The sequence below is a fragment of the Takifugu rubripes genome, chromosome 12 (assembly GCF_901000725.2).
Source record: "Takifugu rubripes chromosome 12, fTakRub1.2, whole genome shotgun sequence".
Lineage (NCBI taxonomy): Eukaryota > Metazoa > Chordata > Actinopteri > Tetraodontiformes > Tetraodontidae > Takifugu > Takifugu rubripes.
Genome location: NC_042296.1, coordinates 9586068 through 9609423, shown reverse-complemented (window position 1 = coordinate 9609423; position 23356 = coordinate 9586068). Strand labels below are relative to the sequence as shown.

The window sequence follows — 23356 nt, the reverse complement described above, 5'->3', positions numbered from 1 at the left end:
AGTGTGTGTGTGTGTGTGTGTGTGTGTGTGTGTCACAGAGCAGAAGAAAGGTGTGTTTACTCTTTCTCAATCTCAAATTTGCGTGTGTGATGAAGTAACAAGTGTTCAGGTTCTCCAGCTCTGCAGGTTGACCCTTCACCCCTCAACTATAAAACAACTTTGGTTGTGTTGCTGGTGTCAGTTTGTGCAGATGTTCTTCAGCTTCCTCCTGAGACACTCGGGCCAGGTCCCTGTCCTGGGACGGTGACCTGTCCCTGATGTCCTCCAGGTTTGGTTCTAAACGGCACTTTCAGTGTCAATAACAGACGGCTTCATGTGCTTGGCATCACTCTGCTCTTAAACACCTTCAACTTCCGTGTGAAATATGATTCAAGACACCAAAGAGTTGGAGCAATAAAAATGTTTAATCAGTTTTTTCATAAAAAAACAAAGTGGTGTAAAAGACTAAATTTAAAAGCTTCTTGTTGCACTAAAACTGGACACAGTGCTCCTTAGGGGTCTGGTTCTGGAGTCTGGTTCTGGGGTCAGGTTTGTCTTGCACCTCTTTCATGGTACCAGTGCTCTTCCCCGACTCCTCCCGGCATCATCCTGGTACTTTGAAGGAGCGTAACCTTCAGCTCCAGCACCATCTGTCTTGCGACTGGTCGGTGGCAGCGACAGGCTTCTCCTCGTGGGTTTTCTCTCGGTTATTCTCCCTCTTTGTTGAGACAGGTCCGCCGTCCTCCCCAGCAGCTTCTGCTTGAGGACGTAGCATTCCCTTGATGGTCCAATCAGGTGAAGGCGGCCGTTCCTCTTCCGCATGAGCACTGATTTGTCAACGTTTTTGGCAACCAGACGCATCCCTTCAGGAGTCAGATCCTTCAGAGGGACTTCCATTGTCACCAGAGATTTAAAAAGGTTTGCCAGGAGCGTCTTTAGTTTGTTCATGCCGGCATTTGCACCATTCCCCGACAGAATGATGAGGACAAAAGCGTCATCGACAGGTTTCACTCTTAATTTAACATTGTGGCTGACCAGGATGGTGTCCACGTCTTTCTTCCGAAGACAGTTGGCGTAGTCATACAAATCATCTGCGACAGCAAAATAGACTTCCCCTGTCCTGACTGAGCCAGGCTGGTTTCCTGTCCCAGGAGAGTCCACCAGAGAGGAGCCACGCAGCAAAGAGGAGGAGATGGTGGGTGCAGATGGAGACGCACGTTCGTGTTTTGAATCCAACGGTCCTCGTTTAGCAGCTGCTACGTCTGTGTGATGTCTGGAAATGTCTCCTGAGGACACCTTTGGGACAGTTGAAGGCGATGGGATCGCGCCCACTGTGGCTGGAGCTTTCAGCAGCGTCTCCAACGAGGCCTTCACAGATTTAAGCTTCAAAAAGGATCCTTTGACATGCACCTGATCCCTGGTCAGATCCTTCGTCACAAAGCCCTGCGACCTGAGGAAGTCATGCACTTTTATCTTGTCCAGCAAAGCGTTCAGCTGAAGGGTGGCCTCCACCGGGAAATCCACCTGAAGGCAAACACCAACACGGTCGGTCTGCAGCTGCAAATGCATTAAAAGTGGCGAGACAGCTTGATCTTACCTGAGCGTGATCAGCTGCTCTCACCGTCAGGTGATACCGTTGATCGTCCAGCTCCAACACATGAGAACTCCTCCTCACAACCTCAGCAGCAACTGGAAAATAAAGACGCCTTCCTCAGACAGGCAGGCAGACAGAGAGACAGACTAACAGGAAGACAGACAGATATAATAATAACATGGACGTGTTAAGTCAGGACTTTATTAGAATCTTGTTTCCGTGGTGACCAACCGTGTTTACACAGTTCAGATTCTGGCATTTGAAACAACAATCTTAATGATTAAACTTTATTGTTTAATGGCTGTCATTTAATTTAAGAATCTCCTACATGTCACAGTATCTGTCTTGGTGTTAATTTTGACATTTCTACCCTTAATAGAAACCCTTTGCATCGCCTGTTTAAAAAGAGCTGCTAAAAGACAAAGGAATCATTGTAGCTTGTACGTAGCATCTAAACCAGGATGACGTTTAAAAACTAAAGTCCCTCCAGTAAATGCGCTCACTCCCTATTTATTCCTGTCACCTCCACAGAAATAGAGGCGATGCTTTGAGAAAATCTGGGTTTTAATAGTTTCATACTCCGAAACTTCCAGTTTCCGGTGTTGCCATCACTGACCTTCCGGCTGCTCAAACGTTACAAAAGCCTGTCCGGGCTGGTAACAGGGGTACAGAACCTTCAGAACCTCCCCTCCTCCGTTCTTTTTCCTCAGAAAATAAATGAGCAGTTTGTCAATTGTGACATCGTCTGGTAAAAGGTCAGGAACCCCCAAAACCTCGACCAGGCACCCCTTCTGGTCCATCCTGCTGTCGGGACACCTTTTAAACCTTTGCAGATTTTTTTTTAATGGAAAAAAGACAGTAAAACTTCTGTGTACGTGAAACGGGAAACAGTTTGTTCGAAAACGTGTTGAATGCACCGAACATTACCTGAAGTTAGCAGTACCGCGTTTTAGTCTCAAAGTGAAACCAAACGTGTCGTCATATCCGCGCCTAACTTCGAACCTTTCAAAATAAAGCTATGTCACCGGTCCACTATTTGATTTAAATTCTAATTTATGAACGCAACTTTTATATATTTAAGAATGTTATTTAGTCAGTCACGTCACAAGCTGCCTGATCATCGAGAGGTTCCAGTGAGAGGAACAGTTCCTGGCCCAATATTTACCAGGAACTCCTGCAAATCACTTCATCCGTTGATTTATCAGCATCTGTTCGAGTTCTGTCTCTAGCTGCTCTACAGGATCCCAAGCTTGACCCCCAATAAGCAACAGTGGCAGGAAAAAACTCCCCTTTAACAGGAAGAAACCTTGTGCAGGACCAGGCTCATATGCTGGTAGACAGCTAGGTAGAGAGAGAGAAGCGGGAGGACAGGTAGAGGAGAGAATAGGCATAGAACATGGAAACACATTAATTATGCCAAATCAAAACTAGAACTGAATGCATCAGAGGTCAGAGGTCAGTGCGCAGCTATGGGGTCGGTGATACCTGCAGAGGGCCGTGTCCTGTGTTGGCCCAACTGGTCAGAGATGGTGGGAGACGTCCAAGATGATGTGCACCTTAGATAGCATCCCGCTATAATCTGGATTAAAAGATGTTTCTCTGGCTCACAATTTTATTAGTTCATTCATGTGAAAGAAGCAGCTTTAAATCTCAAATTTCAGGTTTTATTTTTACTTGGGGTTAGGGCTGGAGCGTTGGGGATAGCTTCAAACACTTCGAGTTCAAACGACACAAATGAGCTCCGTTTATGAATCGTTAGCAGGAACTGCTCTATCATTGTAAAACCTCCAATGTAGCTTGAAGACCATCAAAAAATAAAAGCAATTAAAATCATTAAGGTATAAAAACTTTAATGAAGCAAAACAAAATGTCTGGTTTTAACAAAGGAAACAGTGAAGCAGGGTTCAAACAATTATGGTGGAATGGGCATTTTTCAAGCGTGGTTGTTTTTCTTCATCTGGAATGCGGAACACTCGAGCCTGAGTGGAACGACCCTTCGGTCTCATCTGCAAAAACATGAAAGAAATAAGGTTGTGTTCAGATGCCTCAAGCACATTAATCATTTACATAGCACTGTTTTTGATTCTGGTGTCGGCCACCAAATTGAACCAGAACGTTAAGCCAACGTTTGTGGGATCAAGAGAGCAACAGTGGAACCTTCAAAACATCACTTAAGTTTGCACTGTGGCTCCTTTCATGCACTTAGACAGCATCCACATTAATGTCAGCAGTTATGGACGCATTCATATCAGTTCTGAGATTGTGGCTTTAAGTTTAGTGGGTTTTAATATAATAAACACATTAAGCAGCATACGTGTAAATGGTGCGCATCTGCTTTGACATGAGCAATAACAACTTACTGGAGGAGATGGTCTCCTGGCAGCTCAAGGCCACCCTGAACATCACTCAGGATCTTCGCATCGTTCTCACCTGACCCGAGGGTGGTAGCCAAAGCTTTGGTCCAGATTGCTCCGGCACCAGCGACCTGGGAAAAAACGTAGGTGTCCTTAGTTTTTGCAAAAACCACCGACCCCTTCAGATAATCCTCTTATTCAAGTGATCAGCACATCAGAAAACATTTTAATAAATATTAATATATTCAATATTATTTAATAGATACATGAAGACAACTCTCCCCATCAATCACCTGCAGGCCAGATGGATCCCAAATCCATGAGATTACAGGCAGAACATGTCACTCAGGGCTGAAAACCTGGGAAAATAAAGTTTCTCACATGATTCTTCTGTATCAAACTTTAAAATATAGATCCATGCTTTGAGAAGTTGCATTGGCATCAAGATGGTATGTTCAAATCCTGGCTAGCAACAGGCTTCCCTCATGATGGGAATGTTGGAGGAGAACCTATAACTCGGCCATGAAGGGTCATAGCGGAGCCTCAAACCGCCACACTTTGCTCTGGCAGACATTTTAGAGGAAAGGACGGAGCCACCGCAGGCTGAGCCTCGCTGCACATCTGCACTCAAATTAACCTTCACACACATCCAAAGCTGCTGCAGAATACTGGACATTTTATTCTGCCATGTTGAAACTAACCATGGAGTCAGAGTCAGGTTCCATCGGACTTCATCGGCGCAAGCCTGGAAATACATACAGGCAAAGTGGAAAGCAGGTCAGGATAGATCAGATACAACCATAACATAACACCAACCCATGATAGTTCAGTATTAACAGGTCATGTTGGGGGAGAACCTATAACTCCGCCATGGAGGGTCACAGCGCAGCCTCAAACAGCCACATTTCGCTCTGGCAGACATTAGAGCAAAGGACGGAGCCACCGCAGGCTGAGCCTCGCTCTCGGCTGCATTAGAGTATCGATTAGAGTATCGATTAGATAACTTACTGTTCCCTAAGGTGCAGCTGCTCAGCGGCCGCTGGGCTGTTCATGATGGCACAACCACGCAGCCCCGGACTGTGTCTCTACAGGACAAAAATAACAACACTCGTATGAATCACAACTGCTCAACCAAAAAGTCATATATTAGCACTAGGGTGTGTTGAAGCTAAAATACTTAAATATGACGATTAAAGTACTTTACAGTGGACAAAGTTGCGTCCCTCACCTCCTCGTGGTCTTTCTTCTTCTACTCCTTTTTCTTCTTCTTCTGGTTTGAGTGCGGTTGGCATCGTGTTGTTGCATTGCTGCCCCCTTCTGGTCCTCTTTCGCATTCATCCATCCTTATATCATTTCAGACAGTCCCGTACAGATAAAAAACTTCTTTCCTCCCGCCTGAACACTTTACATAGCTCAAAATGTTCCCCACCCATCGTTCCCAGGTTCCTCAGTCCATCCATCACCACTTTTCTTTCCTCACGATACAGCCTGCATTAATCGACGAGTTAACAGACTTTAGGTCACATTACCGCCCCCTAATGGACAAGCGGGGAAAACAACTGTGGGGCCAGCGGCTGCGGAACACAAGACTGTTTCTAAATCTTCCCTTTTCTCTTCACTTTATGTCTTTGAGTAGGTTGTTCATCCATCAATAATGAATGTATAAGAGTCTTAAAGGTTGGGTTTTTTTTGCCAGATGGTTCAAAGTTTCTACGAATATAGTTTATTTTAAACGACACTTCGTACGTAAAAGCACTTTATTATTGAACAAATGTCCCGTTGGAGTCGTGGTCTAAAATATTCATTTCTTCATGTTGTTACATGTTTCGTTTTTGCGCTTATGGTCCTGACTTTAGTCACACGTGAACTCTCCCAGCAGGAGGCAGTAAAAAACCAGGAATAGCTGCAGATTGCTATGTTTGGGTTTGTCTAGGTTGGGTTTTGTTGTTTGTTTGTTTGTTTGTTTGGTTGGTTGGTTGGTTGGTTGGTTGGTTGGTTGGTTGGTGGGGGGCGTGTTGCATCAAATTGGATGTTTTTTTAAAAAGCAACAAAATAATACATATAATGAAATAACTCTACAAAGAAAGTTTCAAAACACACAACCTTTTTCCACATTTGAGTTAAACAAAGGAGACTCAAGAAAATAAAATGTAAAGGACCTTTTAAAAATCTGAGGATGTAATCGTCTTCAGCTAAAACTAGAAAAGTCTACCTGAAAATTATTTTAAATTTGATTGGCCAAATTCCACAGTGATGCGGTAACACGGACATCCCATTGAATCGTCCGCGTGGAAATGATAAAATAATTTGTAAATCATTTTTGGCATCTCGACTGATAAGCTGTGGTTAGTACGGCTGTGTCTCGGCTGTTGCTGGTGGGTGTCTGCAGCTCCGGCGGCTCCACCTTCACCCTCCGAACACACACAGTCCCAACAATGAAGGCACAGAGTGGCACTTGTTTGGCCCTCTGTTGTGTCCCACACCATCAGCAGACGCCCCACATGAATCTCATCTTTGTTGGCCACTCACTCCGCTGATGTCACTGGCATACTGGTGAAGAACCAGAACTGACTGGGACTGTCTGGGCCGCTCCCGTCGCTGCGTGACACTGATGTTTGCACAAACAAAAGTAAGAATTCTTCTTGTGTGTCCTGTACCAACTATAAATGGAGAAACCACACACACACACACACACACACACACTTCATTCCTTATTCACTGTCTCTAACTCTTCACCAACAATGTACAAACGAATAATTTTAAAATCACTTCAACGTGTATTTACTTCAGAATTACATTGAATGGCTTATTTTTTCCGCAGGTATTTCCACATGGAAGGGGTGTGTTGTAACTCACTGATTGTTACACACTAACCACTGTCTAATGCTACTATTTTGTACAATGATAACACTTCAAGAACACAAAAATCCCACTAACTGATAACCCCACTGCTAAAGCAACACTGACTGGAGAGATAATTTCAGTACAAATGAGTTGACAGGGCATCATCACCCACTGACCCCCCTCCCTCAGAGACTGTTCTTGGAACCATGTCAGAGTCATTTTCAGGTCATTCCATCCAGCTGTTGAGGTCAGGCCCCTTTGATGTAACAACTGGATATGCAGAGCACTACAGCTACAGTAGGTTGAGGGAATCTGTTCCAGACCTAACCCAGAGTTATGTAAGTGGGATTACAGCTGTGAATGATGTCTTTGTGTGGAGGTGAACATGTGCTTCAGCTGGCCAAATTTCACCTGCTGATGGTAAATAAACAGGCACTAAATTATTATTAGCAAAGCAATATAAAGCAATTGGTGTCTGTTTACAATAGTGTCACAGTAAATCTATATATATTCATATATATGAATCATTCGTGTCAAGCATGAGGTAGAAAATGGAAAATATCATTTCAAATATCATATCATTTTAGAGAAATGAGACGGTATAAGGTCAAAAGACGAAAAGTCAGGATGCTTCATCATGGCTCGTTGGTCTAGGGGTATGATTCTCGCTTTGGGTGCGAGAGGTCCCGGGTTCAAATCCCGGACGAGCCCTCCTTTTTTTCTCCTTACAAAGTTTATGTGATTGCTTAGTCCTGATTCTGTGAAATGACTGGAGAAATACGGGTTTTTTCAGCCCCGCCCTCAGCCTCTCATGGTTACACAACCAATAAGCATTCTGCCCGATCAGGCAAATGTAACTGGTTTCAAACCAGTTCTACAATAGCATAACAGTCACTGTTCAGCAACCAGTCCAAAATCATCAACCTGCTGGGATTAATCAGAAGTGAAAGCTCTCATTGCAGATCACATCTCACTTGAACCGCCCAAATAAATAAATAATTTGGAAGCACAATAATAAGACCCCTTTTTCAAAACAAACCTCCTCCATCAGGCCAGTTTCCTTGGTTACAATTGATCAGCTCATTATTGGAAGCATATAAATCTAATTTCTCCAAACAAGAACCACAAGCATATTGAAGGGCATTGCCTTCTGTTGTCAAAAATCTCGAAGCACAACTTTATTAGAGTAAAAATCCCAAAATTAAATCGAGCGTCAAAACCAGAGTCAAAGCTTGGACCCAGTATGAAGTGATCCAGGAATGACTGGTCAATAATTAAACATTTACTTCATTATAAAATACCAATATTTACAGAATTTTCCCTAAAAGTATGACATTATGTCAGTTTATTGATGTTAATCCATATTTCCATGACTTGCACTTTGTCGCCTCTTGGTGACTGATGCTGTGTTTGGGCTGCAGAGTCGTGGTCTGACCTCCAGGAGCAGCACGCCGGAACCCTCTGACGCTGCAGGTTCCCCTGAGGAACCTGGAGATGGATCCGACTCTAAGAAGATTTCCAGTGCCTGACTTTCCAAGCATGCAGCCTGAGTCAGCGGCTTAACTCAGCACCGGTCACAGGATGTTCTCTCTGTTCTGTCTTCAGTGTGACTCCACCGTCCATCACATGGACCCAACACGCAGCATCATATCTGCCCACTGGGGCATCCTCACACCAGCTTCTGCTTCATTTGTCATCTGTAGGACTTTTTTTTCACAACCTACAGCAGAAACTCTGCATGAGGAGGGAAATATTTTGTTCTTGAGCAAAAGACAAAAGGAGTGGAACAGGCGGAGCAACGCAACTTTCAGAGATAAGAGTTTGTTTTCCGTCCTGCTCGAATACATTTCACAATCATTCAACACATTTTCCCTTCAACGCTTCATAAAAAGGCGTGCACGCTAACAGTGTTGTGCTCTCACTTCACCTCTAAACACATGCGGTTGGAGCTTCGCTGGTGCTGAGCTTTTATTGTGTGTAATTATGTTGTTATGACGCTCTTGTTTTGCTGTTATTGAGGGATTTGCAGTTTAAATTGTTCATCACCATCATTTTTAATTGTGGAAAATAGTTTTAACTTTCTCAGAACCATTGAAAATTGCTGTTTGATTCAATTCAGCACACACACACACACACACACGCAGACACATACATTCACACACACAATAACAAGCTAAAAAACACCTCCTCATGTGGCCTAAATTACGTCCCGGCTGTGGTTTAGATCCAAATGAGGGTGGTTCTGGTGTGTTGGTGGGGGCCTGCTCACGTTCTTGGGTCTGTGATTAGGATTCCACTCAACCATCACTCAACCATCTCAAAACCACTACACAGAAGAAAAACACATTAAGATGAGTCTCATTATCATTTCCTGTCCTGTGTGTGTTTGTTCCCTCACAAAATGACGAAATGACCAAATTATTCCTCCCCTCGTTTCTGATTCAAGCTCCTCGACGCAGAAGTTCTGAAACACCAAACTCCTTCTGAGTGAGTCCCAAATAAGAAGATGAGCGACAAAGGAGCATTAAGTTGAACAGAGAGTGAGACTGTTGCTTCAGACTGTTGCTTCAGGCTGTTGCTTCAGACTGTTGCTTCAGACTGTTATCTGGACGTAGCCAGGATTGCCGTAATTGCAGCAGCCGTGCAAACTGTAATTTAAAGCGGTGGTTGTGTACGTAAGGAGGAGGAGAAGCACTGTGGTTGACCCCAGAACCCAAAACAGACGGAACATTTGCGTCATCCGGACCTTCTCAGTCGTAGGTGGTGACTTCATGTCAAGAATACAAGAAGAAAGGTTAAGCGTAGAATAGAAACAGGTTTGAATCACCTGTTTCTCACCAGAACATCCACCACCTGCTGTAAGGCCTGAGACTCAGACGCTTGATGTGATTTCTACATCAGACAGGCTTTAGTTGTGGGGGGTCACTGACAACGGCCCGGGTTCTTATTGGATTATCGCTGTCCTGGTGGGGGAGTTTTAAGGCAGTGGAGCAGGGGAAACATTCGTGTGTTCTTCTGTTCTTACTACAACCAGCAGAGAAGGCAGATTTCACAAGAATAGCTTTGTCTCCCAGTTGAGCTGGACACCAGCAACCAGCAGCAGACACCTGTGGTGGTCCAGAGCTGCTGAAGGACACAACACTGGAGACAGGGACAAGGGAAGACCTACTGAGAAGGAACAACTAGTTCCCAGTTCATCTTAGGGCAAGCACACCAGTCAGACCCTGTTGCTCCACCCTATGCCCCCCACTTATATATAATATATGCATGTTTATGTCCTCTCATGCATCAGCTGATGTCATCGGTCAGCTCACGATCGCTCTGATTTGCTCTGAAGTGACAGGTCATGTGATGTTCCTACCATTTTAAATCAGATGTGAAATGGATTTTATTGATTTATTCTACATGAAAAATGTTTGGATTTCTTCCTGATTTGCCAATATTGTAAAAATATCTCAATGATACCTACAAGGAGGGTTGGAAGATCAGCCATCAGGAGGTCAATGAAGAAAACTTTGTAGAAGATGGTGTAATGGGAGAAAAACTACAGGAAGTGCGGGACGAAAGTGAGCCATTACAATACTAGAGGGCACAGGTCGTTGTCCACGTCAGATTAACCATCCCAAATGTGTAATGAGAGTAAACAAAGTCAGGCTGTGTATGATAAATACACCCTTATGTAACTGGGATATTAGCTTGATTCCAGTCATGTGGCTGTGCTGGAATGTAGTGGCCAAGTGGTCCCAATTAGCAGGAAAGTGTGTGTGTGTGTGTGTGTGTGTGTGTGTGTGTGTGTGTGTGTGTGTGTGTGTGTGTGTGTGTGTGTGTGTACAGTATCCACCGAGACAAAAGGGATAAAGTAAAGTCAGGAATGTGTGTTGCCCCCCCGACCGTGGCCTTCATCACGAGTGGAGACGGTTGACGTCTGCACCAGTGTTCCCATGACTCAGACCGTTGCCTCTCATGATGGACCAGTTGACCAGCACATGGTTCTCCATGATTGTTCACTGGTGTCATTATTCCGTCTTTGGGCTCAGAGCAGGAGGGCAATGATGAGCTTTAATAAAGATCAAACAATCATGTTCAAGAATCAAAATTCATCTGGACATTTTTGTCCCTCCATGAATGGTCCTGCTGCTGTCCACATTCTGTCTTCCTGGACACTGCTCACCAAATCCTCTCAGTCCCGGAGGGTTCCCTTTAATACTGATAAAGCTGCTCTGGGTTCAGGACCATGAACCCAGCAGACTAAAGTGGTCTCAGACCCTCCAGGCAGTGTCATCTGGGTCAGAGCTGGAGCATCAGGGAGCTCCAACTTGTGCATCAGATCGGTTAGATGTTTCCTCCTGACTGGTAGGAACAGACTGACGGGGTGGAAGTGAAGCAGGAGGTTCAACAAGGTTCCTGCACTGCGGATGGAGGCACATTATATTCAATCAGCCAGTTCTGACGTGCCAATAAATTTAGGATGATCTGGCAAAAAGAGTAAGCTCATGATGTGTTTGTGGTGCGTGGAAAAAACCTAACCATTGTTGGAATGTGTGATTAAAGAGGAGGATTGAAGATGAGGAGTTAGGTCAAGAGAGCTGAAGAAGTTTGTGGAAGCAGATTGGACCAGGTGGGTCATCAAGCCTGAAGGCAAAGCTGAAGAAGATGGAGGTGAGACCACTGAGGAGAGGATAGGAAGCAGAGACAAAGATGATGAGGTTCTCTTTGGGAGGAACAAAGATTGATCAGAAATGAGTCCCTCAGAAGGACAGCACATGTTAGACTTGTGAATTGTGGATTTCCACTGCCAAACCTCAGTGAAGTGTTACACCTGATTCAGTCGTGTCTGTATTTGGGGTTCCAGTCGTGTCTGCAGTTCGTGACACAACACCAGACTCAGCACCTGAAACCACACTGTAGCACATGTGCCGAGGCCCCCCCACCACTGACCTGCAGGGGCCCCATGAGTGAGGGTCAGTAGGGGTCAGTGAAGGTCTAGGGAACCATTCAGGTTCTTCCAGTGCGTCACTTCAGATCTTTGACCGCAAATCTTCTTGTGTAACAGTAACCAGAGATTAAGATTAAGAGCTCCCCACCACACACACACACACACACACACACACACACACACACACACACACACACACACACAAATGCTCGCTGTAGCTCTGACTGAAGGGAGAAAGTATTTTCTTGATGTGTTTTACGAGAAAGTGCAGAGATGAGCCAGTAAAAGGTTTTATTTAAAGGTTTTATTAAATCAACCATCTCAACCCTGCAGCTTTGCTGTCATGTGACTTTTCTTGTCTTTTACAGTCCTTTCTGCATCCCTGCGTAGCCACCACAGTCATCAGGACATAATCCCTGCGTACAAATCAGGAGCAATGGCGGGACATGAAATCACAACTTAGTAGTGTCACGACCCAGAAGTGTGAAGGTTCTGCTGTAATTTCCAGCACGAGTGCAGCATTCAGTAAATGTTCAAAGCCTTTTAGGTCACATCATTCTGTAAACTTCCAGAAGGTAAGAGCAGCAATAAGTTGAGCAACTTTTATATCTAAAAGCTCTCACTGGAAGTGTTTGGCTCATGGTTCACATGGCTGGAGATCTTTTCTCCACCATTCTGTGCTGCAGGCAGCTCCATTGGGACTAAACTCTGAATAAACAGTCAGTTTCTTCTGTCCTGAGGTCCAGCAGTAGTGTGGAGCTCCTGGCAGAATGTGCATAAATGGTCATTTAACAGTTCTGCAGGACCAAAACGAGGCGTCAGAGATGAAATGACAGGCTATTCTAAAGTCCCTGAAGATGCTGTTCTTCCATAATGATAACATCCTTATTCCAACCTGCATGATTACAGTCTTGAGGAACAAGTCAGTAGATCATGTTCCTCTTTTTTTTTTCTTTCAGTTTAAACTGTTGTTAAACCACTTTTACAGAGACTCACATAACAGTTAATCATCAGTGCCGCCCAGTAGGTTCAGTGATGTCCAACACAATTTCAATACTTTATTATGATCACAGATATGCATTCAGATAGATGTTACGTATATAATCAATCTAACCTGCACGAATCTACTGCAGCAACCGTGCAGGATTGAAGATCAGCGTCCTCCTCATCACCAGCACAGAGTCTGGAAGAACTGGAAGTTTGATCCTTCTCTCATTTACACAAAAATGGGATGTAAGGGGACAACTAGTGTGAGCACGGGGCTTCCTATAGAATCTATAATGTATCGTCTGTGCTGCACTCACGTCCAGCCAGATAGAGCTGCCCGTTGTCAGCTGGACACAAAGGGAGAAGAGAGTGTCCCAGCTAATAAGACTGGGGGACATGTACAGTATACATGCAGTACAGAAACATGCACACAAGGAGACACACACTGAGAACAGGATCAGCATTTACAGCTCCTCAAGCCAGCGGGGACGGAGAGCGTGCACACAGTCATGCATGAGCTCAGCTGAAAGGAGCCAAAGAGATTTCACAAGCATCCAGCTTCCTTTACTTCATTGACTGGCTTTATGTAACCGAGGGACGAAGAACGGACACGAAGTCTTCAGCGGAATCAGGTTAGGGTGGGTTCATAAGCATCGCCGATGGCTGTTAATGAAAGCGCAGCACTCTGCATGTCCATGGGTGTCCATGTTCAAGACATGTCTGTCCCCACAGAGCAGGTTCAGTGTGAATGGTGCCCAGGAGGGAGATGAGCCGCCCATTAACCTCAATCAGCTTAGGAGTGAAGCAGGTTCATTCATTAAAGGTTCCTCAGCATGAATGTTTAAAGCACTTTCCTGCACCTAAGTGAAGGATTAGAAATCAAGTGCAGTCAACGTTCCTTTGTTCTCTCTGCGTGTTCTGTGGACATTCCTCCACATCTGCCCTTTGACAATCACGTTGATTAGTTATTATCAGTTAATCTGAAACATTTCCATATTTGTGATTATTGAGATGAACCTGTCAGCTTCATGAAGGGGCTCCAAAGACTGCTGGTTCTCCTGTTTCAGATGTCCTAGGATCTCCATGCCGGCAGGTTAGGAGCTAGAAACCTTCCTTTAAGAGCTGTGAACTTTAAAGAGTCCCAGGCTGACGGCGTCCAGGTGGCTGTGTGTCCTGTCATGGGATTTCACTGATTTGGCCCAAAACAAAAGGCCCATTCTGCCCATTAAGCCGTGTTACTGGCAAGAACATTCACTTCATCCGTCTTTGTGACTGTGGATTAGTAACGTGAGTGCAAATACCGTCTTTGAAGCCCGAGTAGACGAGACACGTGGTTTCACGTGAAGTCACAACCAAGCAATATGCAACAAGGGCTTAGTCGACTTTCAGAGCACAGAGGAAGAAACGGTGTCCATGTCCCCATGCAAAAGAGACATTTAGATCAAAAGGTCCTATGCAAATCATGAAGAGCAGCTTAGCATGTTTCTGAACCTCAGGAACACCTTCCTGGAGTTACTACATGTCTCCCAATTTCACTCCACCTGAATGCATGTGTAGATGACCTTAAACATGCACAGGCTTTGACCAGGACCAGGCAGTAGAGCACCCCCACCCCACAGCTCAGACAAAAAAAAGACAAAAACTGATGTAGATGCTAAACCTCAAAGTTACTCAAAGGTTTCAGAGGTTTGAATGTTTTCAGCCTCAGCTGACATGAAATTGTGTGTAAAAGCTCTAAACACATCCATCTGCCTGTCCTCCCAGTATAACTGCTGTGTTTGTTCTATTGCTGTTCCTCACATCAGGACCTGAGCCACCACGCAGCCTCAATGACACAAAGTGTGACAGCGCCGTTTTAATCCTCCTGTGATGTGATGTCAGCTAGAGCTCAATGGACATGCAACTGTCCTGCTCCTCTAAAGGCCCCCTCAGTGACGCAGGAACTCCTCATCAGCCCAACACGAGGAGCCTGAAGGGTCCTCAAAATAGGTCAGAAAGAACCAGAGTGTTGTGAGTATAGGACACAGTCAGAAACCTGGAAAGAGACTTTCCTGTAGAGAGAACACAACCATCCCCGACTGTGCCACAAATCAGCCGGAGCAGAGAAGTCTCTAGTAACTAATCTCTGTCCTCAACCTTCGACTCCTCAGTGATGGAAAAGCTGTAATTCTGCTTTTAGAGCGATTCAGCAGAAATCTTACACACTCCATCTTTACCCTTCATTCTAAAACACTTCATAGAATCTTTTTAAGAAGACTTTACACACAGCTCCTAATGACATCATTCCCAGTATCCAACCGCAGCGGTTTAATCCCCACAGTAGTGCAGCGGTTAGGTAAGAACATGAGAGGGGTTGTGTAACTTTAACATCAAACATTTATGGATGAACTCAGTGGTCTGCATCACACACACACACACACACATGTGCACACCCCAGTCATATACAACAAGTTATCCTCACAGAGTTGACATACATTAAAGGGTGAGGGATCTATGGTATCAGGATTAGGAGAAAATGGGTCATGTGACCTTTCAGTGTGACGCAATCAGTCGTTTGTGTGAACCGTTAATAAAGCAGGAGGCTTCTGAGAATTACGTACAAATGAGTGAGTAAATAATACAGCATCGTCACGCTGACAGCAGAGAGGAAGGTGATGCAGCATCATCTAAGGTCAGAGGTGGACTACTGCTGTATTATCCAGCACCAGCCACCAGTTTATATATGAAGACACTCATCATGTCTGCCTGAACACCACCAGGCCAGCACCAGTGACCATGCACTGATCACACGTCTGCAGGTGTTTCTGACAGGTGGCTCTCACTACTGCATGTCCTCTCTCATGACTCAGCGTCTCTCATTCAGGATCTCACAGTTCTTAAGGTGGCCAAATTAGATTAGAGCCTGTTTCTATTTCTGTGGCAGAGGGAGGTTAGCGGCAGCTACAACGGCTGTGACGAACCTGACAGTGTTCTTACATGAGATCAGACTGTCAAGGGAACATACACACCCGTACCCACGCACGCACGCACCCACGCACACACACACAGAGGCACCCACGCACACACACACACACACACACACGCAGAGGCACACAGGCACACACACCAAGCGACTGTTGCTAATCAGGGTAAAGATAGAAGCGGAGCTGTTCCCAGGGTGACCTACTGTACAGACACTGTGATCTCAATCCTCCGTCACCTCCTGCCGCAGCGTCTCTGTCCTTCCTTGTCAGAGTCGACTGAGCTGACGTTGAAAGGATGAGTTGTAATGTTGGAAGAGGCGATTGAACAGTACTTGGGTGTTACACCAACAACTCTGATTGATTATACCTTTCTCTCAAAGGTCTTTCTGTTGTGTCCTCATTAAGCCAGATTATCTTACTCCTGTTGGACTCAAATCACGTTGAATCCTACCTGAAACCTGCTTCCAGCTTTTCTCCAGCTCTGAAGCAGCAGCAGCAGCAGCAAAAAATGTCCATTTCTGTGGTTTGTCACTTTCCCTGCTGGCAGCTCCTCTTAGTGCTTTTAAAGTGAAAGAATTAATAGAAAATTGGTGCTGTGTGGTTCTGTCTCCTGGACCCAAACTGGCCCAGAGGACTTCCTTTACAACTTGTCAGACCGGAGGTTAACCTATTTATTAATAATCAATTGTGCTATTAATCGCATGAAAACAATGATGGCAGTGGTGGAAAACAAAGAGCTGCCTGTTATCAGGTGGAGCCAGATTCATCATCAGCTTCATCATGTCCTTCAAGCACAGATGGAACTGACTCATTCGGCTTCATCAGACCCAGCCTCCTTCACCAGTGCTGCTCCAGTCATGGAAACTGGTTCCCACCCCTGCGGGACTCCTGCTCACTGGGATGTAACCAGACACCTGCCTTTGTTTTCTTCTGTCTCCAGGTAGATAATGGAACAGAGCAGGGCTGCTGGGCCAGGGGGGATGACCACAGATCTCTGCTCTCAGCACAGACGAGAGGAAGTTATCTGCTGGTGAAGGCTGGTGGGAGTGTGTGCAGTTGCAGCCATTAATACAGAAGCTGAGGAGCCAGAGGAGGATTCCAGCAGCAGAGGAGGAGGGCATGAAGACCTTCAAAAGATCCTTTATCAGTGAGTCAACCCTTCATCTACTCTGCTGAATGACAGCTGTCATGGTGACAGTAACATCTCTCTCTTGTTGCTTAAAACAACTATTGGTCTTTTTACTAGGGGGTTTCAAGATTAAAACCGGTGGTAAAAGTAGCAGATTGAGGAATTGAAAGTTGACTTTGAGCAGATTTTGAGGGTGAGAAGTAAGTCGGGCAGCTTCCCTGTTGTTTGAGATGTTTCACAGCCAGGCTGGAACCCGACTCTTGTCTCCGTGGTTCACGTTAGCAGCTGCAGTAGCAACAGTAGCTCATATGGGACATCACTGGGGTGTCAGTCACACTGGGACGTCATGAAAACAAACTGCTGCTCGCTTTTAAATTCTTCATAGTCAGCCAAGCCTGACGCATGTGAAAGAGCACGTGTGACGTGGGGTTCAAACAGGAACGTCCTCTCAATGAATTACGGATGACAGCAGAATCGATACTGCTGGGATCTCTTGACTGATCACGCTGAGCAGCTCCCTCCTCTCTGGGTGGTTTCTAATTGCTTTTGTTTCAGCTGATTCTCAGTGGACGTCGGCAGGATGAGCATCTGATGGAGATAATGGATCCCCTGGGCTCATGCAGCATTGTAACACTCTTAATGCTGTACAAGCTGCAACCTGGATCATGTCAACAACCTCACCGTCTTCCAGAGGTTTGCAGACAACATTGCAAACAGCCAAAACAGTCAGCAGTGTTGGGGAATGCTGGAATGTCTGGCTAAACTTACTGCAGCAGCTCCCCGCAGCTCCTAGTGGCTCCCAGAAGGCTGAACACAGTCTGATATAAGCAGTGGTGATGAGCAACTCCTTAAAGTGACCTGTCCCACAGTCCTACTTCATTGCTGCCTCCTTTGAGGACATCATCTGACCTCCAGCAGTAACAGCTGCATTGATGTGATGGAGGAGTGGAAAAACACCATCAAACCTTGTTGGTGGTTTTTTATCTGCTGCAGCAGGCGAAAAGTCATCTCATCTAGGTGGAGAATGGAAAAATGTCCATCACTGTTGGTCTCCTGCCTGGACATGAGGAGGTGAACAGAGAGTTGGTAATTCCAACCCTCCAAACATCTCCATGTGTCCACAGCTGCTCCTCCTCACTGGGCTGTGGATGTGTGTGCAAACGTGAGAGTCATGATGCCCAGAGAAGAGCTAAAGATGACATGGTGCAAAGAAAAATCTCTTTTATTTAAATGCATTTATCAGTTTAAAGCAATTCCATGATAACAGACCATCAGCGGCTGTGGTGTTAGTTCCTGTTTGATATTAATGTGGCAGCAGGCTAGATTAGAACACAGAGCTGACATGCTTGTCACATGTTTGTCACATGTTTGTCTCATGTTTGTCACATATGACATCACCGTGTGATCCAGTGACACACTTACTTTAAGGTCACTTCCACTCATCCCAGCAGCTCCCTCCCTCCAGCAAACATCTGCATTATGGCACTTATGTAACCTACCAGGAGGACAGAGGGATGATGTCAGCGCTGTTTCCCACAGTTTCTAGAATTCTCCTTCCCAGAGTCACTGGAAAAAACAGAAGAAGGAGCTGATTCTGGACCCCCTGAGAGGGTTTCCTAAGTGCATCTTTAGCTTTCATCCTGCAAATGAGCCTCTGCAGCTCGTGCACAAGCCAGACATGCATCATCCTTTCAAAATAAAAGCCTGCAGGTCGTGCCAGTAGGTCCTGTAATAAATGTCTATATTCCTTTGTATCCATGCTGAGGATCCGCCCCCCTCCTCCGCCCCCATCGCACTGCGGTGAGCTCTTTGCGTCATCGCCATTATTCACTCCATCCAATGATCAGCCGCCTCTTTCACGCGGGATGTGGCTGCGGCGGAATCCCCTGACGTCACACCCCAGATATTGCCGTGGCAACAGGAGTGACGGTTGAGTGGGCGTGATCTCGGAGCACCACGTGTCATTAGTGAGTGGGCGGGGCCGCGGAGGCGCTTTTAAAAGCGCTGCGCACCAGAGGCGCCCGCTGCTGCTCACAGTGTCCAGACGCACCAACCTCAGAAGGCTGGATGGTGGTCTAATCATCTTTTTCTTCACGAGTGTGTGGATTTTATTCATCTTGTGCCCAACATGGCTGTGACCGAAGCCGGATGTGACCTGACTTACTGCAGAATGAGGGGGATTGTCGCCGTCCTCACCGGTGAGCGTCTGAAAGGCTGCATTCATCCTTTTCCGCAGCTCTGCTTTTAGAATCAACAGAATGACTAAACAAACAGACATCTGCTTCATTTGTGTGTACACCTGCATGGAGCCCGCTGGCCTGTGTGTTGTTTTGGGAATGGAAACCGCGGGACTGAATGAGTGACCCGGGTTGCGTAACCTATAAACCCGCAGCATTAGAGCTCTGTGCGCAACACGCAAATCTTCCCGAGAACAGGATGGTGAAGACCAAAAGGGACAGATTAACCAATCTACCGCAGATATTTTAGTCTCCCTGGGGGGAAAACAATCTGGTGTCCCTGTGAATGGAAAATGTGTTTGACTTTTTCCTCCTGTCTCCACATGCAGCTTTCATCAAAGAGAGAAAAATGGGCCTGAATGACTTCATCCAAAAGCTGGTGTCCACCCCACATATCTGCCAACAGTAAGTGAATTCCTCACATACAACGGCTGGTTAACTAACGTCTGTTTAGCCCATTCCCAACAACTTTGGCGGGAGATTCTGTATAATAATCTGGGTCCATGAAATAATTAAGAATAGTTATTTCAGGATGGCCCTAATTCAGTTATTACATGATCTGGCTCATGGTGGTTGGGTCACGCTCCGGCTCTGTTGGCTTGTTATGGGTCAGCTGCTTAAGCTTTTTCTCAGACAGGTTAGGCTGATGAGCCTCTAACCTGACCTGAGCACATTGGCTCCTCCAGCCCTGCAGGAAGACTTCTTGTAGCCTCTGACACCTTCTCAGACCACTAAAGCTCTCAACATTCTGGACTTTTTTTTCTCAGCGTCGAAGTGAACAATTTCCTGAAGATTGACGAGAACCAAAATGAGGACACTGAAAACGGACCTCCTGAAAGTCAGGTAGGAAGAACGTACACTGACACCGAAGGACGGGTTTCTCTTTCCAAAGTGATGCAACGGTTTCTCAGATTTCCTGGTGTCTCATATTTCAGGTGTACCTAAAAGCACGAAGTTCCTTGGCTGAGGAAACCCAGTAAGTGTCCTGATTAAAACCAAACACCTGTTTTTTGTTATCAATGGTAGTCGTGGGAACTAATAGTTTCTTCTCTGTATTAGGATCAAACCCTATGATTTTGATTATCTCAAAATCATTGGCAAAGGCAGCTTTGGAAAGGTGAGGCTCTTCTCCAAAACTTTCCTCGTGCTCTCATTTATGTGTGTCAACAGATACCAATATTGACTTTATTACAGGTTCTTCTTGCTCGGCACAAGGAAACCACCAGATATTACGCTGTCAAAGTGCTGCAGAAGAAAATCATCATGAAGAAGAAAGAGGTGAATCCACGTGGATTGCTCATTTTCTGAGTTTCTCCAACAAACCTGTGTGATACTAAATCTGGAGCGTCTCTTCCAGCACAAGCACATCATGGCCGAGCGCAGCGTTCTGATGAAGAACATCAAACATCCCTTCCTGGTGGGGCTGCACTACTCCTTCCAGACCACTGACAAGCTCTACTTTGTCCTGGACTACGTGAATGGTGGGGAGGTGAGTTCAAATCTCTCCACTGCCCAGATGAGGTCACAACATCAGTGTTTAGTTGTTGCCGTTGATGACACTTTCTTGTTTTTCTTCCTCTCCAGCTCTTCTATCATCTGCAGAGAGAGAGGATCTTCCTGGAGCCCCGAGCCAGGTTCTACGCTGCCGAGATAGCTAGCGCCCTCGGCTACCTCCACTCCCTTCACATCGTGTACAGGTGAGTACTGATCCCGCAGCGCCCCCTCGTGGACAAATCTGTCCAGTCCCAAACAGAAGACGTCAGGAATAACAATGATTTTTAAATACAGGGACCTAAAGCCTGAGAACATCCTATTGGACTCCCAGGGTCACATTGTCCTGACAGACTTTGGACTCTGCAAAGAGGGTCTAGAGGACAACGGTACAACAACTACATTCTGCGGCACCCCGGAGGTATAAAAGACCCGAGTTCTGATCGTTTTAAATTAATACATGACACAGTTTATCCAATTGGACACATTGTGAGGATTTTGCTGCTTTGCTTTAGTACCTGGCTCCCGAGGTGCTCCAGAAGCAGGCGTACGACCGCACCGTTGACTGGTGGTGTCTGGGGTCGGTGCTCTACGAGATGCTCTATGGACTCGTGAGTACATTTGCAACTCCAACAACCGCTGGTCTCCTCCTGGTGCTCATTAGTCATTTTGTTATTTACAGCCCCCCTTCTACAGTCGCAACACCGCCGAGATGTACAACAACATCCTGCACAAGTCTCCTGTCCTCAAACCCAACGTGTCCAACGCAGGCAGGGACCTGCTGGAGGGGCTCCTGCAGAAGGACCGCACCAAGAGGCTGGGCGTCAAGGACGATTTTGTGAGTTTGCACGGCCCACCTTGAGCACATATGACACAGATGGATCCTTGGAGTTTGCTCATGTTTGTTTTCTCTCCTCTAGCTGGAACTTAAATATCATTCCTTTTTCTCTCCAATCAACTGGGAGGATTTAATGGCCAAGAAGATCACTCCTCCATACGTTCCCTCTGTGGTGAGCCTCCCTGACATTTCACACATTGTATCTTTATTGTGGGAAATGTAGCGACTGTTTACTTTACCATGTGGTCCTCTCTGATAGTTATGATGATAAATGGTAGAGACATCCATTTAATGTTAGATGTTGATCAGTCATTCCTAAAATAATGATCTTCTCATGGTCATTCACTTCCATTTCCCAGTCTGGCCCGACAGACCTGCAACACTTTGACCCCGAGTTCACGCACCTGCCCGTGTCCTCCTCTCTCTGCACCGAGACCCTGACTGTGACCAGCAGCGTCAAGGAAGCCGCTGGAGCTTTCCCAGGCTTCTCCTACGGGCCTCCTGCAGAACACTCTTTCATGTGAAGGGCGTTACCTGAGTGACCACGCCAGAAAAGCCAGTGTGGAGCAGGTCTGAGCGCGAGAGGACCAGAACACACGTGGATGCTGGAGAGCCATTCTGACGGCGCCGCTCTGCTGCCTCAACCAAACCGATATCATGATACATATGTGCCAAGTCTGGATGCACTTGGGTCAGCGTGCGTCAGGACTCTCGGGACATGAAGAGAAGTGCCTGAGGTTCAAAAGCAGTTTGGACAGCAGCAGTCCGCCGGAGCGGAGCTGCTTGAAGTGGGTGTTTTCATGCTTTTGAGGAAACGAGGGTCAAAAATGTGATTCTGCTTTAAAGCAACTGCGAGTTTGGAAGCGACAACTGCATATCTGCACTTTTTACCTGCATATTTGGATTCTGGATAAAAGGAATGCTCTTATCTCTGTGGTGGGTACTAACATGGGTACGTGGACCAAAACAGCACCTTTGGATCTGCTTTAACACTTGTTTGGCCTGTTTGTCCTCATAAAGATCAAAATTTTAAGGGACTTTCTGAAAAGTTACATTTATGGCAATTTAGAAGGTTTTCAAGCTTAAAACCATTAAACTCCTCTTGTTACTGTTTTAGAATAAGAATAAGTTTGGCATGTATTTAAGATATCATTACAAATGTATATTCTGTATATATGAATGGAAATTCTAGTTCTTGTACACAATATTTAATTCATGTTTTATTTACATGTCTGGATCTGCTCACTTCTCATTGATCTAAAATGGGGGAAAACAGTTTTCAACCAGCAATAATGCTCCCATATCCATGACAACACGCAACGAATATCAATTTTCAAGCGATTTGTTTTATTGAAACCATTTCGACAGTAGAAAAGCTCCTCACCTAGAGAACCAAGTCTTGTGCCTGATCCCTTCCATTAATAAATGTACAGATCTTCCTCTGAACCTTTGTTCTGGTCCAGAACTATTGATCAGTCTGAGAAGTGTTTGGTGTTGAGAACCTTTAGGTGGAGCCAGCGATCTACTTAATATGGTTCTGTGGAAAGTGCAATAAAATGAATGATGACTCCAAAATGGTTTCTTGAGCTTGAAGCTCTGTAGCCTTCAGGCTGGGGGGGGGGGTCACAGGAAGAGAACTTCTGATCAGCTTTCAGCATATTCAACCCTAATTTGACAGCATGGTCAGATTTTCTTCTATATTGGGAAGAATTACTTTCCTGCTTTGTATTTGTTTTTCTTATTTATTTTCGTGCTACTGTATGAAGATCATTTACATGAAGCAATGAAGTGAATAATGAATCATCTGTATCGGGTCAAATAAAGGCTGTAGGATCAAGACACGTGTCTGGGTTTGAGTCTCAATAAGTGCAAGTTCCTTTAATAACACTAAATGACAGTAGCCCAGTCTGGTCTAGGCTGGACAGTGAGGGGTTCTGGTTCAATTCCCTGTGGCAGAAACATTGTGAGGGTGGCAGAAGAAGACTGCAGCACTGCCGAGGTGCT

General features: G+C 45.6%; 2 protein-coding genes, 1 long non-coding RNA gene and 1 other non-coding gene across 5 annotated transcripts; 2 read left to right on the top strand and 2 right to left on the bottom strand.

The window, feature by feature from the left end:
- Positions 1-382: 382 nt before the first annotated feature.
- rbm43 (RNA binding motif protein 43) lies at positions 383-2597 on the bottom strand. Its single transcript, XM_011609322.2, has 4 exons — positions 2501-2597; positions 2190-2398; positions 1577-1668; positions 383-1503 (listed from the first exon to the last, which is right to left on the bottom strand). Exons 2-4 carry the CDS (start codon positions 2371-2373, stop codon positions 547-549), a joined length of 1233 nt encoding a protein of 410 aa, XP_011607624.2. The 5' UTR covers positions 2374-2398; positions 2501-2597; the 3' UTR covers positions 383-546.
- Positions 2598-3406: 809 nt separating this feature from the next.
- LOC105417195 (uncharacterized) lies at positions 3407-5222 on the bottom strand. Of its 2 annotated transcripts, none has more exons than XR_003890377.1 (6): positions 5156-5222; positions 4936-5012; positions 4629-4672; positions 4221-4286; positions 3934-4058; positions 3407-3579 (listed from the first exon to the last, which is right to left on the bottom strand). It is a non-coding gene; the product is annotated as an uncharacterized lncRNA (long non-coding RNA). The 2 variants fall into 2 exon arrangements; XR_964963.2 differs by having other exon boundaries at positions 5132-5204.
- Positions 5223-7410: 2188 nt separating this feature from the next.
- On the top strand, positions 7411-7482 carry trnap-ugg (transfer RNA proline (anticodon UGG)). Its single transcript has one exon. It is a non-coding gene; the product is annotated as a tRNA-Pro (tRNA).
- Positions 7483-18786: 11304 nt separating this feature from the next.
- On the top strand, positions 18787-23191 carry LOC101079677 (serine/threonine-protein kinase Sgk1). Its single transcript, XM_011609323.2, has 13 exons — positions 18787-18984; positions 19353-19428; positions 19791-19866; positions 19959-19999; positions 20083-20140; positions 20218-20301; positions 20381-20512; positions 20608-20720; positions 20812-20935; positions 21030-21125; positions 21197-21352; positions 21435-21524; positions 21712-23191. Exons 1-13 carry the CDS (start codon positions 18915-18917, stop codon positions 21874-21876), a joined length of 1281 nt encoding a protein of 426 aa, XP_011607625.1. The 5' UTR covers positions 18787-18914; the 3' UTR covers positions 21877-23191.
- The last annotated feature ends 165 nt before the right edge of the window (positions 23192-23356 follow it).

Excerpts from the sequence above, each read along its gene's own strand:
- LOC101079677 (XM_011609323.2), top strand. The coding sequence starts at position 18,915 with ATGGCTGTGACCGAAGCCGGATGTGACCTGACTTACTGCAGAATGAGG. Across the intron at positions 21,126-21,196 it reads ACGAGATGCTCTATGGACTC|CCCCCCTTCTACAGTCGCAA; the intron begins GTGAGTACATTT and ends TGTTATTTACAG. Across the intron at positions 21,525-21,711 it reads CTCCATACGTTCCCTCTGTG|TCTGGCCCGACAGACCTGCA; the intron begins GTGAGCCTCCCT and ends TCCATTTCCCAG.
- rbm43 (XM_011609322.2), bottom strand. The coding sequence starts at position 2,373 with ATGGACCAGAAGGGGTGCCTGGTCGAGGTTTTGGGGGTTCCTGACCTT. Across the intron at positions 1,669-2,189 it reads AACGTTTGAGCAGCCGGAAG|TTGCTGCTGAGGTTGTGAGG; the intron begins GTCAGTGATGGC and ends TTTATTTTCCAG. Across the intron at positions 1,504-1,576 it reads GAGCAGCTGATCACGCTCAG|GTGGATTTCCCGGTGGAGGC; the intron begins GTAAGATCAAGC and ends GTTTGCCTTCAG.